This window comes from Apodemus sylvaticus, chromosome 8, assembly GCF_947179515.1.
Source record: "Apodemus sylvaticus chromosome 8, mApoSyl1.1, whole genome shotgun sequence".
Taxonomy (NCBI): Eukaryota; Metazoa; Chordata; class Mammalia; order Rodentia; family Muridae; genus Apodemus; species Apodemus sylvaticus.
The window spans coordinates 74,607,324-74,625,130 of record NC_067479.1 but is presented as its reverse complement, the minus strand read 5'-3'; the positions used below and the strand labels follow the sequence as shown (position 1 = coordinate 74,625,130).

At 41.7% G+C, this 17,807-nt stretch overlaps 2 gene segments (V, D, J or C); both read left to right on the top strand.

The window, feature by feature from the left end:
• The first annotated feature begins 1,696 nt into the window (after nt 1-1,696).
• LOC127691600 (T cell receptor alpha variable 4-like) lies at nt 1,697-4,491 on the top strand. The segment is given in 2 exon segments: nt 1,697-1,825; nt 2,266-4,491. Coding segments are annotated over 2 exon segments (336 nt in total).
• A 10,122-nt stretch (nt 4,492-14,613) lies between these two features.
• On the top strand, nt 14,614-17,201 carry LOC127690954 (T cell receptor alpha variable 5-like). The segment is given in 2 exon segments: nt 14,614-14,766; nt 14,932-17,201. Coding segments are annotated over 2 exon segments (429 nt in total).
• The last annotated feature ends 606 nt before the right edge of the window (nt 17,202-17,807 follow it).

The following is a 17,807-nucleotide window of genomic DNA, read 5'->3' as shown; positions in this document are numbered from 1 at the left end:
AGCTACACCCCCAAACCAATCAACAGGTCAAACCACGGAGGCCATAGCTGGTAGACTGATCAGAAAGGGGCAGAGGAAACTGCAGAGGAAACAGTCACAGGAATGGGATGTTGAAAGAAGCTCCTGCTGTCTCTTACTTGCTCCTTCTCGCCTAAGCAACAAGCAACTGCGGTAAATGCAAACTGTGCACCCAGTTTCTGGTCCCCAGGGACATTTCTTTTTTCTTTTTTTTTTTATTCGATATAATTTATTTACATTTCAAATGATTTCCCCTTTTCTAGCCCCCCCCCCACTCCCCGAAAGTCCCGTAAGCCCCCTTCTCTTCCCCTGTCCTCCCTCCCACCCCTTCCCACTTCCCCGTTCTGGTTTTGCCGAATACTGTTTCACTGAGTCTTTCCAGAACCAGGGACATTTCTTTAAGAGCCTGAGTAGAGGAGTGGAGGTTGTAACTGTTAGCGCTGCCCATTGTTTTACTTCAAAAGGGAAAGCGATGAACTTAAGGTAAACTGTAAGTTTTTAAATCAATAAAAACTGTGGCTAGTGAAGACAAGTGTTTCCTTTAGTTTATTGGACTATTAAACTCAGTGCTACTGTCTGTAGACAGTGTTCTTAGAATGTGTGTGAGATCCTATGCAATTGACAGGTATGGCATTGTGGGAGGCTATCTGGAAACTGCTCATGTTTTAATTTTTGTATATTTATTTATTATATTTATTTTAATAATCAATCCAGAATATATGATATAAATAGCTAATATATTATTCTGTATATTTATATACGTTTACTGTAACAACCCCAAACATTTATTTTGGAGCTTGTTTTTTCTTCAGTGCTTCTTTATTGAAGAAACCCCAGCCCTTCCTTGTAATACCAGGCTTTAGCACTCTCCTCTCCCCATTTCTCTATTTTCTCATTTGTTCAAAGTTATATTTCCTTGGCGGATTGAAACTTGCCTTTCAGAAAACTTGGTATTGCACCAGGCTGTGGTGTCTATTTTATATACTTAAAACTGTGATTCCTTGCCCCCTTTTCTCTCCTATTATTTGCCTAACAGGGTTTCCCTTTCGGGGTCTTAGTGTCATTGATGAAAGAAGTGTGTTGTCTCACTTTCTCCCTGGCTTCATGAATTGCTCCACATCAAGTATCCCAGCTATCTGATAATGTGGATTCGTGGCGGTGGGGTCTGCATCTCTATCTGATACAGTACTTGCAAAGTAGGTAATATGCGGACTTGGGATCCATGTATTAGGAGGCAGAATGTCCCAGTTCACACTTTTCACCCCTTCTTTTTTGAGATGAGATTAGGGTTTTGTGTTTTCTGGAGCTATTTTAGGTCACAGCATGCCAGATAATAAAGAGTTTGTTTACTGATATCATTGTCCCCGAGTCTGTGAGTGTTGGATGTCTACAATAGCTGACCTCTCTCTGGGGCTGTCCCACAGGGACAAGGAAAGACGAACACGATCCACCGGTCTGTAGTTTGCTTTTTGACCCTCTAATGGATTAGACAGCACCAAACATTTAAAGTGAAACCCAGACTGCTACTCTGAGAGGCTGTCCCACCGGATACTCCTCTACTTCCTTTTGCTTTGGGGCTTTAAATTTTTGAAGGGGCGGCTCACTCCTAGCAGCTGCTGCCCTGCTATTGGCTGTTCTCTAGGGAGCATAGCCAGATGAGCATAGCAAGGGTGGTGGTGCCTGACAGTGGCTTCTGAGTCTCCTCCTTGGTTCGTACTCTGGTCTAAGCAAGGATCTGGAATCTGGGCCTGTGCTTACAAAGAGACTATGAAGCAGGTGGCAAAAGTGACTGTGCTCCTGATCTTGGGTGAGTTCTTTTTGGACTAAGAGGAATCAGGACCGGGGCTATTGAATGCTTAACAGGGATCTTCAACTAGGCAGGCAAATTATTCTTTATCCAAGATGCCCAGCAAAGCTTTGTGGCTTTGTTCATCACTGGCCTTCATTCAGCCTTTATGTGAAACGTATTTGGGGGTGGGAAATGTATTTTTATGCTCACTGATCACCCATAGCCGTGCAAGGGAGGGAGGAAGTAGCCACCACCACCGTACCTGTGATCCTGGCACCTCTAGAAGTAGAGGAAAGGATAATTTTGATCTGAAACACAAATGGGAAATAAATTGGGCACATGTGTATGGTAAGCAGGAAGAATAAGGGGTAGGTTTGACTGAGAAACAGCTATGCAAACTGGGGGATTCTAATCATCTTGTTTCAGGATAGGAATGAGGAATGTGTTTGCTCCCACAGCCTCGTGGAGCCTTGCCAAGACCACCCAGCCCCTCGCCATGGACTCCTATGAAGGGCAAGAAGTGAATGTGTCCTGCAGCCATACAGACATTGCTACAAGCGAGTACATGTACTGGTACCGTCAGATCCCCCACCAGGGCCCACAGTTTATTATTCAAGGATATAAGGACTATGCGGCCAATGAAGTGGCATCTCTGTTTATCTCTGCTGACAGGAAGCTCAGCACTCTGAGCCTGCCCTGGGTTTCCCTGACAGACAGTGCTGTGTATTACTGCATTGTGGCTGACACACAGTGAGACAGCTGGCTCTGCACCTGTGCAGTATCCTGACGTGGAATGGGAGTCATATTCTAGATGGAAGTACAGACACAGTGCTTTGCAAAGTGCCACTGTATTTTCATTTTTAGAAGGTGTAAGCATGCATTCTTATGTTACCTAATTTTTTTGTTATCTACTTTAGAATTCACTCAATTTTAAACAGGCATTTCAGTTTAGATGGTGTTAAATTTAAAAAGTATGAGGGCAGGAGCTGGGGAAATGTTTCAGTGGTTAAGAGTACTTTTTGCTACAGCTGCTGCCCACATCCCTGGAGACCTGTTGCCAGAGCAACCAGGTGAGATTCCCCAAGCCTCAAAATCTTTCTCACTGGGTCCCCTCCAAGCCCAGCAGCCCTGAGGTCTCTGCCCTGTACTCTCTTTGCTCCATCTTCTGGTCCACACCTCTAACTACAATCCCAGAGGCCTGCAGCCACCAGGGACCACCAAGAGAAGACCCTCTTAAACCCCTGCCCTTAATTTCCTGCCTGCTGGCCCCTCCAGGCAAACCCAGCAGCAGCCATCTTTGTCCTGGCCACTCTGCACTCCATTTCCCAGACCACAGTTCTGCCTGCATCCCTGGAGACTTGCTGCGACTGGGGCCAACCAGCTCTATCTGCAATTCCATAGGCCTGCTCCCTTCAGGGACCACAAGGCATCCAAACTCAAGGAACAACCAATGGCTAAAAGACAGCATAAGAAAATAATCAACAAAAACCAGGGCAATATGACACTACCGGAACCCAGCTATCTTACTACAACAAGCCCTGGACATCCTAATATACCTGAAGTAAAAGAAAATGACCTTCAACATAATCTTATGAAGATGAGAGAGGCCTTTAAAGAAGAAATGAATAAATCTCTTAAAGAAATACAGGAAAATACAATTAAACAGGTAGAGGCCTTTAAAGAGGAAATGAATAAATATAAAAAAAAATACAGGAAAATACAATCAAACAGGTGGAGAAAAATGAATAAAATGGTTTAAGACCTAAAAACAGAAATAGGAACAATAAAGAAAACACAAAATGAAGCAATTCTGGAGATGAAAAACCTAGGAAAGAGAACAGGAACAAGAGACTCAGACACCACCAACACAATATAAGAGATGGAAGTGAGAATCTCAGGCTTAGAAAATTTGGAAAATGCTAAAGCTAAAAAGTTTCTAACACAAAATATCCAAGAAATTTGGGATACTATGAAAAGACCAAACCTAAGAATCATAGGAATAGAAGAACAGTGCCAATTCTAAGGCCCAGAAGATATCTTCAGTGTAGAGGAAAATTTTCCTAACGTAAAGAAAGAGATGCCTTTAAACATACAAGAAGCTTACACAACACCAAATAGATTGGACCAGAAAAGAAAATCCTCCTGCTACATAATTATTAAAACAGTAAATGAACAGAATAGAGAAAAGAATATTAAAAGTCACAAGGGTTAAAGGCCAAGTAACATAAAGGCAGACCAAATAGCATTACACCAGACTTCTCAAAAGAGACTTTAAAAGCCAGATGATCCTGGACAGATGTCTTATAGTCTCTGAGAGATCATGGATGGCAGTCCAGACAATTATACCAAATCATTCGTACTATGGCAAACCTTTCATTCACCATAGACAGAGAAAACAGGATATTCCAAGACAAAAGCAAATTTAAACAATATATTTCCATTAATCCAGCCCTACAGAAGGTACTAGAAGGAAAACTCTAACACAAGGAGAGTGATTACACCCAAGAACATTGGAAATGATAACTCCACACCAGCCAACCAAAGGAAGGGAAGCACGCACAGACGTGTGTGTGTGTGTGTGTGTGTGTTTTCGCATGCGCTCACACACGCGCACCCCCAATTCATTTTCATAAAATAAAATAAAATAAATAAAAATAAAATGAGATAAATATTATAAAATAAAAATAAGTGAGAAGTCAGAATATATGACTATCTATTGGGTCGCTCCAGCATGGAGATAGCATTCTCACATAGCAGCTCATATCCCCATGAACGCGAAAGGATTGCTTTTGGCAGGTCTCTCTTCCTGCATTCAACTGGTGCTTGCATCACAAAAAGCACAGGTGCATAGGGGGAGGGGATAACCCAGGCTATAAACATAAGAATGTAGGAACCAGTAGGGGTCATTACCACAAAACTATTACAATAGTTATTTTAGGAGGACCTAGAGAACTATGATAAAAGATGGATACAGGTAGCAAAATGAATCCGTGTGTGGTGTGCATGCTTATAATCCCAGCACCAGAGAGATAGAAGCAGAAGAATTGTAACTAAATTTTTTCAAACCTTGTTTTTAATTGATGGTTCTTAAATGCTTTAATTTCCCTTGTAGGCCACCACTGACCAAGGGTAGCGGAAAAGAAAAGATATGGAGGAAGTGGACCTGTTTAGAAAGATTCTTTGGAGCAACTCTTGCTGTGTTGTCTGGAAATCAGCAGTTCAGTTTACAGGTTAGCAGCGGCAGCTTGATCCACTCACAAACACTTCACAGAGACACCGGCAGTCCAGTCGGTAGAGTTGGGTTAGTAACAGTGGTGACACGACCTAGCAGAGTTTGCAGGACATCTGTTCAGGCCTTTCTAGTTTTTAGAAGTGGGGTGCAATTCTAATAGGTCTGCTTTCATATACTACTTGCTCATTTTCCCCTTACAACTTTTAATATTCTTTCTTTGTTCTGAATATTTAGGGTTTTGATTATTATGTGGTGAGAGGACTTCTGGTCTCATTTATTTGGTGTTCTGTAAACCTCTTTTATAGGTATATACTTCCTTAGATTAGAAAAATTTTCTTCTTCTTTTTTTTTTGATGAAAATATTTTCTGGGACTTTGAACTGGGAATCTTCTCTTTATTCTTATTATGCTTAGATTTGGTCTTTTCATAGTGTCCCAGATTTCTGGGATGTTTCCTGTCATAAACTTTAGATTCAACATTTTCTTGACCAATAAATCTATTTCTTTCATTGTATCTTCAATGCCTAAGATTCTGTCTTCCATGTCTTGAATTCTGTTGGTGATACTTCAATTTGTGGTTCCTGCTTGCCCACCTAGATTTTTATTTTTCAGAATCCCTTAGTTTGTGTGTGTGTGCTTTTAATTGTTTCTATTTTCCTTAGTTTTTTTTAAGGGAACTGTTAATTTCCTCCTTAAGGACCTCAGTCATTTCATAAAGTTGGTCATTTTCTTTTGCTTTTGTTGTGTTGGACTAATCAGGGCTTGCTGCAATAGGATAGCTGGGGTCCTGATGGTGACCTAACACCTTGACTGTTGTTTCTTGTGTTCTTATCCTGGCCTCTAGATATCTGGGCTTGAGGTAATAAAAAGTCTAGGTACTGTTGTCTGAGTTTGTTTTTGTTGGATGGGTATTTTGTTTCTTGGTTTTTGTTTCTTCTCTGATCTTCTGGTCTGTGTGGCCTGGGATTCTCCCAGTCTGTGTCATCTCTAGTAGAGCAGGAAGTCTCCTCTGTTGGGAGCTGATATACGGCAATTAGGATGGTGGAAGACTGATGGTAGGGTGGGCAGCAGCTGAGAGAGTTGGGTAGTTTGGTGGGCTGGCAGCTTACCTGTATTTTTCCCAGTCTGCTTGGTCTCTGGTAGAGTAGGGAGGCTATGCCTCTCTTGGAGGCTAGGGCACAGTACATAGGTGGGCGTGGGACTGGGGAGAGGGTGGGAGGATGCTGAGATAGTCAGAGAGTAGGAAATTTTTGTGGGGGTGGTGGGAAGCCTCCCTGGACTTCTCCCAGTCTGTGAGGTTTGTATTAGAGGGAGGTATGAACTGAGATTTAAAGGTTGCTTTGTGCGTTCTTTGTTACAAGGGCATTGAACCTGGGGCTTTTGCGTATGCTGGCCAAGGCTTGCTTAAATCTTGAGTGTCAGTCTTTGAAGGGTTTGATCATGCCTTTTGTCTTGATCTTCATTTATACTGAAGGGTTTCTTTAAACTTCTGGAGATCTTAGCTTGCTCAATTATTTATGATGTAATTTTAAAAGCTGCTGGCAGGAGGATCTTATGGGAGGCAACAGTTTCAAGAAGGTCAGAGGCAGCACTTTGAGGAGAGGTGCCAATATGAGCACATGGATTTACTCTGAGTGTTTCATTTTACAATGCATTAAAAGACTTATCTTTCTTTTTGCCCAGGTATAACAAGGCTAAAAAACCTTCTTTACTTGGGTGTGTCCATGTATGTTGGAAGAAAAGATGGTTTGACTGGAGGAAGGGCAAGAAAGTCTCCCTCCCTCCCTCCCTCCCTCCCTCCCTCCCTCCCTCCCTTTCTCCCTCCCTCCCTCCCTCCCTCCTTTTCTCCCTCCCTCCTTTTCTCCCTCCCTCCCTCCCTCCCTCCCTCCCTCCCTCCCTCCCTCCCTCCCTCCCTCCCTCCCTCCCTCCTTCCCTCTCTCTCTCCCTCCCTCGCTCTGTCTTTCCCTCTGTCCCTTCTTGAGATAGCATCTTACTGTGCAGGCTAGTCTGGAACTTGCTATGTAACCTAGGACAACCTTGCACTGGATCCCTTCTGCCTTTTTCTCCTGTGTGCTGGAGTGACAGACACAAGCCACTATTACCAACCAGTATGCAACTTTTTAGTAATTTGAAGTTGTACCTGTGAACTATGAGATCTATCCAAACTTAAAGTAGGAGTCAGAGGAAAGTTAAACAGCAAGGCTAGAAACAGCTGAGCTGTGTTCTGGCTCTCTTTCACAGAGTTGAGTCTAGTTTATTACTAAATATCACTTTTTTTTTTTGGTGGCAATGAAAACTATTTTTTTTAAATTAGGTATATTCTTTATTTACATTTCAAATGTTGTCCCTTTTCCTGGCTTTCCCCTCCCCACCAAAATCCCATAAGCCATCTTCCCCTTCCCCAATCAACCCTCCCCCACGTCCCTGTCCTGGTATTCCTCTACACTACAGCATCAAGTCTTTCCAGGACCAAGGGCCTCACCTCCCTAACAAAACCGGCCTCTGCTACCGATGTGTCTGGAGCCATGGGTAACTCCATGTGTACTCTTTGGTTGATGGTTTTTGTCCCTGGGAGCTCTGGGAGTACTGGGTACCTCATATTGTTCCTTCTGTGGCGCTGCAAACCCCTTCAGCTCCTTGGGTCCTTTCTCTAGCTCCCCCATTGGCGACCCTGTGCTCAGTTCAATGGCTGGCTGAGAGTGTCCCCTTCTGTATTTGTCATGCACTATGAGAGCCTATATATAGGCTGTATCCTATATATCCAGGTGATAGTTATATCTGGCTCTGGTCAGCCAACACTTGTGGGCATCCACAATAGTGTCTGGGTTTTGTAACTGTATATAGGATGCATCCCTGGGTAGGGTAGTCTGTAGATGGTCTTTCCCTCAGATTCTGTTCAACCTTTTTGTCTTTGTGTCTCCTTCTGTGGTTTTTTTTCACTCTTTCTACAAAGGACCCAAGGATCTATACTTTGTTCTTCCTCCTTCTTGAGCATCATTTGATATGTGAATATTGTCTTGGGTATTCCAAACTTCCAGGCTAATATCCACATATCAGTGAGTGCATACTATGAGTGTTCTTTTGTGATTGGGTTACCTCGCTCAGCATGATATTCTCCAGTTCCATCCATTTGTCTAAGAATTTCATGAATTCATTGTTTTTAATGGCTGAATAAGTACTCCATTGTGTATATATACTACATTTTCTGTATTCATTCCTCTGTTGAGGGACATCTGGGTTCTTTCCAGCTTCTGGCTTTTATAAATAGGGCTGCTATGAACATAGTGAAGCATGCGTCCTTATTATATGCTGGAGAATCCTCTGGGTATATGCACAGGAGTGGTATAGACTACCAGGGTCCTCTGGTAGTATTATGCCCAATTTTCTGAGGGACTACCAAACTAATTTTCAAAATGGTTGTACCAGCTTGCAATCCCACCAGCAGTGGAGGAGTATTCCTTTTCTCCACAACCTCTCCAGCACATGCTGTCTCCTGAGTTTTTGATCTTAGCCATTCTGATTGGTGTGAGGTGAAATCTCAAGGTTGTTTTGATTTGCATTTCCTTGATGACCAAGGATATTGAACATTTCTTTAGGTGTTTCTCAGCCATTTGATATTTCTCAGGTGAAAATTCTTTGTTTAGCTTTGTACCCCCATTTTTTTTTGATAAGGCTATTTGGTTCTCTGGAGTCTAACTTCTTGAGTTCTTTGTATATCTTGGATATTAGTCCTCTGTCAGATATAGGGTTGGTAAAGATCTTTTTCCAATTTGTTGGTTGCTGTTTTGTCCTGTTGACAGTATCCTTTACCCTACAGAAACTTTGTAATTTTATGACGTCCCATTTGTCAATTCTTGTTACATATCACATTATTGATATACTATGTAGTAGAAGTATAAGTGCTGTGCTTAGGGTTTCAGAATAAGGTTTTACTCTTAGGAAGCCATATAGGATGAACCTGAGGTTTATTTCCTTCTTTCCCTTTCCCTCCCTCCCTTTCTTACTTCTCTGGCTCTCTCTATTTTCTTTATTTTATGCCTATCCCTGCTGCCTAACTTATTTCTATCTTTATCCTTCTCCATTTTCTGTTTTTGTCCTCCTCCCCACCTCTTTCCATTTTCTATTTTTGTCTAGGACTTGCTATGTAAATGGGGCTGGCCTTTAATTTGTGACCATCCTTTTGCCTTTGCCTTTCAAGTACTGAAATTACAACCACTACCCCAGCCTCCACTTCTAATTTAGTTTCTTTTTTTTTAAGTAAACATTTTTATCAATCCTTGTAGTGGTTTCAATGAGAATGGCCCCCATAGGCTCATGTATCTGAATGCTTGGTTCCCAGTTATAGTTAGTTCTCAGTTATCTGAGGTGTTTTGGGGAAGGATTAGGAGGTGTGGCCTTGTTGGAGTAGGTGTGGCCTTATTGGAGGAAGTGTGTCACTAGGGGAAGGCTTTGAGGTTTCAAAAGCCCGAGTTAGGCACTATCTAGCTTTTATTTCTCCAGATGGGAGATACTGGTACCTGGAACTCTGTTATGTCCAGATTCACTAACAATGTTCAGAGGGTGCCTGTTGGTGTGTGTCAGAAGGAAAAACTGCCTCAGGTAAGTGTTTTAGAAATATTTAATCCCAACCTGAGATTTCTACCCTGCATTTGACCATTTAGTTCCTGGATAAAAGACACACACAACTTATATATTTATAACAAGTCTTTTTTTTTAATATTGAATATTGTCTTCATTTACATTGCCAATGGTAAAACCTTTCCTGATATCCCCCCTCCCTTAAGACCCTCAAACCCTCCCCTTCCTCCTTCCCCCTGCCTCCACATATATGCCTCTCTACCCAACACATTCTCTCCTCCCCCGCCTCGGTTTCCCTTTGTTTGGGCCTCTGTTGAGCTTTTACCTGACCAAGAACTATTCCTCCCACTGATGCCCAACAAGGCTTTCCTCTTCTACATTGGCTGGAACCGTGTGTACCCCTTGGTTGATGGTTCAGTCCCTGGGAGTCTTGGAGCATCTGGGTGGCTGATATCATTGTTTTTCCCATGGGGCTGTAAACCCCTTCAGCTCCTCTGGACCATCCTCCAGCTCCTCCATTGGGGACCCCATGCCCAGTCCAATAGTTGGTTGTTAGCGTCTGCCTCTGTATTTGTAAGGCTCTGGCAGGGCCCCTCCAGAGACAACCAGGGCATGCTCCTTTTGGTATACACTTCTTGTCGTTCATAGTAGTGTCAGGGTTTGTTGACTGTTTATAGGATGAATCTCCAGGTAGGGAAGTCTCAGTGGCCTTTACTTCAGTCTCTTCTCCACACATTTTCGCCCTTATAGCTCCTGTGACTATTTTGTTCCCTTTCTTAGAGGAACCAAAGCACCCTCACTTAAGTCCTCCTTCTTCTTGAGCTTGGTGAATTGTAACTTGTTTATTTTGAGATTTTGGGCTAACATCCGCTTATTAGTGAGTGCATACCATGTGTGTTCTTTTGTGATTGGGTTGCCTCGCTCAGGATGACACTTTCTAGTTCCATCCATTACCTAAGAATTTCATGAATTCATTGTTTTTAATAGCGGAATAAAACTCAATTGTGTATTTTCTGTATCCATTCCTCTGTTGAGGGACATCTGGGTTCTTTCCATCTTCTGGCTATTATAAATATTATAACAAGTCTTAATCAGCACAAAGGTTCTATTTTTTTATGTCTATTTCCCAGCCAATGATCCTATTATATAATTTGCCATGCTTTGTCTGGGCTGCTCTTAACTCAAGACATAGCTATTATTCTATTATTCATCTAACCCATGGCAGCTTTCTCCTCTCTCTACCTTCTTCTTCTCTCCTAGTTCTCCTCCAACCTAAAGCCTGGAACCCTAAACCCTGTCTATGTCTCTTCTGCCCAGTTAATGGCAGAAATAACTTGGACGCAAAGTCAGATAGCATCACTTGGGACATATCTCTGGGGCAAGCTGGTCTTGGGGGCTTGCTCTTAGCATTACAGTACATAGCGACAGACCAAACCTAAGCAGGCGTATTTTGTGGCTTTGGAAGCAGCTGGGTTTTTAACACTACGTTCACGCAGTGAAGCCACAATCCAACAGGAAGAAACAGAACAGAGATTTTTCAGTGTCTCTAACCCTAATTCCCAGGTCCTTCTAACTTCTGTTCTTATTATTGTATACAAACTTTTTAGAAAAGTCTGAAAAGAGGATCCAGGCTTCCTATGTAAGCAGTTTTAAGCCCAGAGCACAAGGGCATATGTAACCTCTGTTGTCCAGGAAGGAGGGGCAGAAGCTGCCTGACAAGCATCACATAATACGGATTACACATTAACCAAAACCTACTCCCTACCCAGAGTAAGAGTGGCCTTTGTTGCATGTCATGTCATGTATGCTTTGTACCCCCTTGACGTCTCTGTCAAGTATTACAGGCCATACATAAACTTGGAGAAGATTTTGAGGAAGTTGAGAATATTTCAGTATCTTCTATTTTCTGATTTGCTTTGATTTTTGTGGTTGCTCTGATTACTATTGTATATATCAATAGTTAGTGACTGTCTGGAATACCTACAACTTTGTGTATAATGAAATATTAAGTAATGCAAGTTCACTATTCCATTTCTGCCATTGTAGAACATTGTTATCTTTTTATTTAGATATTTTTTGCTCATGACAAATTATTGTTTTTTGCTTTAACTGGGCATATTTTGAAAAGCTCAAAAAAATAAAAGCAGTTACTACTATTATTTTTATAAATCAAACATACTTTTAGAGTATAGCCTCAGGCCATGACGAATTAAGTCAGGCTGTACTAGGTAATAGCCCCTAGCCATAAAGAAATATTTGATGCCAGTTTGACAGTTTCATTCCACCTGCAGAAAACAATATGCTCTGGCATCAAAGACAACCCACTCTGCTTCCAATTAAACCACAAAAGATAGCTGTAACTTCCTGGTAGCTATGTATGTATGTATGTATGTATGTATACATGTATGTATGTATACATGTATGTATACCTGTCTCCCCAGCTCCTCTAAATACATTCAACCATCCTTCAGAAAGGTTGAGGCCCCTCACAGTTCCAATAAACCAGTCCCAGCCTGTTGAGATGACATCTGTCTCTTTCTTTGCCTCACTTTTCTTATAGTATCACTTCTAAGAATCTGTCTAACATATTCCCAGTCTCTGTTATTAGAAACAACAGAAAAAATGTACTGAGCTTCAGTAGTAAGCTTGTAAACCTTGGTAGATTTCTGGCTGAAGAACCATGGCCCAGTGCACATTTCAGAGAAGTCTCCTTGTTTATAAAAATACTCACCCTTGTGTTTAGGCTCCTATCTGTGAACCAACCCACTGAAAGGACATTGAAGTGGCAAATTTGAAACCTCAGTAAAAATAAAATTATAGTTTCATGTTTGGCTTCTGAATTGGTAGAGAACCAGCCATCAGTAGGGGAATCTTTGTAATAGGCCTTTACAGACTATTGATAAGTTAATCATGTTTAAGGACAAGCCACCTGCTTTCACACACACACACACACACACACACACAGACACACACACACACACACACACACACACATGCACGCACACACACACACACACATACTCACACACACTGCTGGAAGAAACATGTATTTGTTTATAGCTATCAATCCTTGACTTAATATTTTATGTCATCTTTGTAATAAAAGTAAGTCACATATCCATAAGCTCAGTGTGTTGATGACCTCTCTGTTACTGTGATAAAACACGTGACCAAGGTAACTTATAGAAGGAAGAGTTCCTTTGGAGCTTATGGTTCAGAGGGTCAGAGCCCATGCTGGCAGAGTGGAGGTACCAGGAAGTAGGCAGTTGAAACGGCAGCTGAGAGAGTTCACATCTTGAATCACACACAGGAAGCAGAGGACAAACTGAGGATGTTATATGGCTTTTTGTGAGAGGGCAAGACTGCAGAGGTTCCTACACCTTGCATTTTTGCTGATGCCATTTCAGGGTTCACTAGAATTTGATTTCCTTGATGGAGAATGCTGTGGAAAATTACCTAGCTCTATTCTAGGAACCCAAGATCAAAATGCCCTAGCTAACTTATCTGTTAAATTACCTGATTGCACATACTCCCTTCAGCTAACTACCTAGCTTCTGTTAAGCTGCTTACCTTTTGACAGGACCCCTTGTAGCTGCTGAGCAAGATTCCAGGTTTTCTTTCTGCTTTAGTTTCTGCTTTCAAAAACCCTGTGCTCTAGACACTCCATGGCATGCTTAGGATCTGAACACCTGCGGATAGTCCCAGATGGCTGGAATAAAGGCTTTGAATTGGTTATAAACTGTGCCTCATCTTTTGTGGGATCCTCATACTATTTTGAAACCCCAAAGCTTGACCACAGGGACATACTTCTTCCAGCAAAGTCACCTCCTTTAAGTCTCCCAAACAGCCACCACCCAGTGATCAAGCATTCAAATGCTTGAGACTATTCAGGGATGTTTTGTTCAAACAATTTCAAAATCATGTTAGATTTCTCATCACATTCTAAAGGCTAACTTTCTGTTTGGAGGGAACTATTGCTATTAACATTTGTAACTATATTTATGTTCTATTGCTGTGACCAAAGCTAGTCTTGGGAAGAAAATGTTTATTTTAGTTCAACTTCAAGGTCATATATAGTCAGTCCATCATCGTGGAAACTCATGGCAGGAACTCAAGATAGGACCATGGAGGCAGGAAAGGATTCAGAGACCAGGTAGGAGTTCTGCTTATTGGCTTCCTCCTCATGGCTTGCTTAATGTGATTTTTTTTTATAACCCACGACTACCTGCCAAGTGGTTGCGCCACCCACAGTGAGCTGGGCTCGCCCACATCAATACAATCCAAGGTTTTTGGACATGCCAGTCTGACAGAGGCATTTTCCTCAATCGAAGTTTTCTCTCCTCAAATGACCATGGCTTGTATTGTGTTGAAAAAAATCTAACCAGCGAAGAAATTTAGCCACTTTTATTAAAGGTCAGTCTACAACACTGCCTATTTCCTGAGATTGAGAAAACACCAGAAATTGAAGGAGCAAAGCCTGCAATATCACATGTATAACATACTTTGTGAGTTTCTGTCCCTTTGCCCAATAGTTGTGCTTACGATCTTTGCATAGGTGGTGTTTCTGTGAAAGAGGAATGAAGATCTGATACCCACCTGGCTGCTACAATCTAAAAGTTGAAGGATGAGGAAGAAGATTTTTACTTTCATTTGCTTTGCCGACTAAATGATACCAGTTCCCTGATTTCAAACAAGCTAATCCTGTTGTTCAGTAAACATGTGAAACTCCCAGCTTTGCTGAAAGATCTCTGCAGTGTGCACTATGTCTGCTCTCTGTTGCACGATGCCAATTTCGATACTGGACGCACTTGGAACTTACTTTATTGACTTACTATTTAGTGTGTCTGAATGTCCCGGAGATATAAGATCAAAGAGGACTGGAGCAGCTGGTGCAGCAGGAAGGCGCTGTCCACAAGGGGGCAGAGCATCTCCGCTCCTGCAAACTCACTGAGACTTTTTGCTTTCTCTAAGAGCAGCCTGCAGCCAGCAACCCTCTGTGCAGGCAGCTGGAGAACCTCAGTGCTGTGGAGGACAGAGGGGGCGAGCTGATCACAGAAGCATCCTGCCTGGCTGAAGGCCACAGTCCGGAGGGAGAACGATGAAGACACTGACTGGACCGTTGTTCCTGTGCTTCTGGCTGCAGCTGAGCTGTGAGTGAGAGCTTTTGGGGAACAAGGTGTTTGTCGGTGTTCCTTATCAGTCTGTGGGGCAGACTGTCCTTCTCCAGGTTGCCTGAAATCACTGTTTAGAAACAAAAGCAAAGTCTGGAGAACAACAGCAGCCTAATGGTGTTCCTGCTGTTTCCTTTTGCACAGGTGTGAGCAGAGGCGAGCAGGTGGAGCAGCGCCCTTCTCACCTGAGTGTCCGGGAGGGAGACAGCGCTGTCATCATCTGCACCTACACAGACAGTGCCACTGCTTACTTCTTCTGGTACAAGCAAGAGCCAGGGGCAGGTCTCCAGTTGCTTACGAGTGTTATTTCAAATATGGACAGAAAAGAAGAACAAGGACTCACTGTCTTACTAAATAAGAAAGACAAAATTCTCTATCTGAACATCACAGCTGTCCGTCTTGGGGACTTGGCCACATACTTCTGCGCAGCCAGTGCACAGTGCTCCCCAGGCACCTGCTGCCTGCACATAAACCTGAGGCTGAGGACAGGGAAAGCAACTTTAAAAAAATGTTTGAAATAGATTCTTCCACTTTGTATTTTAAGTATATAAACATTCTAAAATACGCAGAAAGTTAGCTCCAGTTGGACCTGAGCAATTTTGAAGAAACTTTTATTGAGCATGAATTTCTTTTTTAAAATGTAAACTTCTATTATTTTACGTGTATGACTCTTTTCCTTGCATATGTCTGTCACTTGTGTGCCTAGAGCTGTCTGAGGCCAGAATAGGGGATGGGATCCCTAGGAACTAGAGTTGCAGATGGTTGTAAGATGCCACGTGGGCTCTGGGAATCAGACCTGGATCTTCTGGAAGAGCAGCTAATGCTCTTAAACCTTAGCCATCTTTTATTCTTTAAAGATATTTCTGTTAAATATTCCTTTTATTCTATTTTGAAGGACAGATGATGAAGGCACAGTAAATGATAGACTACTGTGTATTACATGACATTGACAGCTTTATTAAGCTCAGGACAACTAAATTTGGGGCTATCTTGACTTTTCTTTTATTTTTATTTGTGCTTTTGAGACAGGGTCTCACTCTATAGCCATCTCTGCACAGAACTTGCTATGAGACCATCTTGGGCTCAAACTTATAGAGAGCTACCTGCCTCTGCCTCTCAAGTGTTAGAACTAAAGCTATGCCCACCTTGCCAGGCAACTATTATATACTATTTAGAAAAATCTTTACTTTTGATAATTGCCAACATGTATACAATGTGTCTTAATCATATCCATTCCATTCCCCTATTTTTGCCTCCCCCCACTCCCTATGCCTAACACATCTTCTTCCTTCCTTCATGTCTTCTTTTATTTGGTTATCTTTTCTGTCCATTTAGTGCTGTGTGCTGGAGCAGTGACTGATGTTGACTAGATCTTGTGCAAGTGACCATAAATTCAGTGATGTCACAAGTGCAATGGCCAGGTCATGTCCAGAAGACAACACTTCATAGCACTTCCCCTGTCCTCTGGCTCTTACACTATCTCTGCTACCCCCTTTTAGATGTTCCCTGGGCTTGGGCATCAGTTGATATAAATGCCACATTTAGGGATGAGAACTCTCAGCACTTTAACCACCTAATCATATCTGTATTAATTCCTGTCTATTGCAGAAGGTTCTTTGGTCAAGGCTGAAAACGGCACTAATTTATAGATATAAACATAAATATTTAGAAGGAAGTTTGACATGCCCATTTAGTTAAACAAAAGTAGTAAATTACCCACCCATTAGAGCTATGACCAGGTTTAAAATAATAGGCGGGAATTCTCTGCTGTGAAGCAAGTCTCAAATCTACTTAGAAAGTTGTTGGTTACCCCTAATATTCATGTCACTATTGCACCACAGACACTTTTTACTGGCAAGTTGATATTGTAACATTCACGGTCCACTCTTGGGCCATACATACATACATACAGACATACTACAGATGACTTTTCTCCCCCAGCAACCTTCATAGGCAGTAGGAGAGGAGTTATCAAGTCAGTGACAGCTTGATTTCTTTCTGCTCTGCAACCAAAGTGCATTGTGTCTTCAGCAATGGTATATGACTATGAAGATAGAGTGGGTGTGATGTTATTATTATTAATTTTGTCACCTTTATACAAACTGCAGTCATCTAGAAAGAGTAACTACAGTTCAGATAATGCCTTCACCAGATTACCTCACAGGCAAGTTTGTGGGGGCATTTTCTTGATTAATGATTGATTTTGAAGGGCTCAAACCACTTTGGCTAGTACCAACCCTGGAAAGGTGGTCCCAGGTTGTATAAAAAGCAAGTCAAGTGAGCTAGAGCGAGTAAGCCAGTAAGTAATACTCCCACATGGCCTCTAACTGAATTCCTGCCTCCATGTGCCTGTCTTGAGTTCCTGTCCTGAAACCTCCTTCAGGATGGACTTGAAGTTGTAAGATAAAATAAACTCTATCCTCCCAATGTTGTTTTTGGTCATGCTGTTTATTGTAGCAATATAAAGCAAACCAGCACAGGGTATTTTTTCCTCCCCATTTCATTCATTTATTCCTTGATTTTAATGATTTCTTTTCATTTTCTGACTTGCGGTTTCTCTCATTCTTTCCACATCATTAAATTATCTCCTTTTACTTATTATTTGAAACAACTTTTAGATTTAAATATGTCTTGATTATATTTTCCTCACTTCAAAGGAGATACTCTCCTCCTTTCCCATCTAATTCTAAGTCCTTTCTTAAAATACAAACCAAAACCTAATACAAGAACAAAGCACCCAACACCTAGAAAAACAAATCACTCAAAAAGAAAAACAAAACAAAACAAAAGCAAAAGCAAAAGCAAAAGCAAACAAAACCACAAAAACAAAATATCCCAATGTTAGGTTGTTAACCTTTACCCTAATGGCTAGATTTATATCCATCATTTATTTATCCATTTGAAAAATATAACAACATAAAATAAATAAGATAAAATCTATCACATTGAAATGGGACAAGACACATTAACAAAGGAAAAGAGCCCAAGAGAGGGTACAAGAGTCAGAGACCCATTCATTC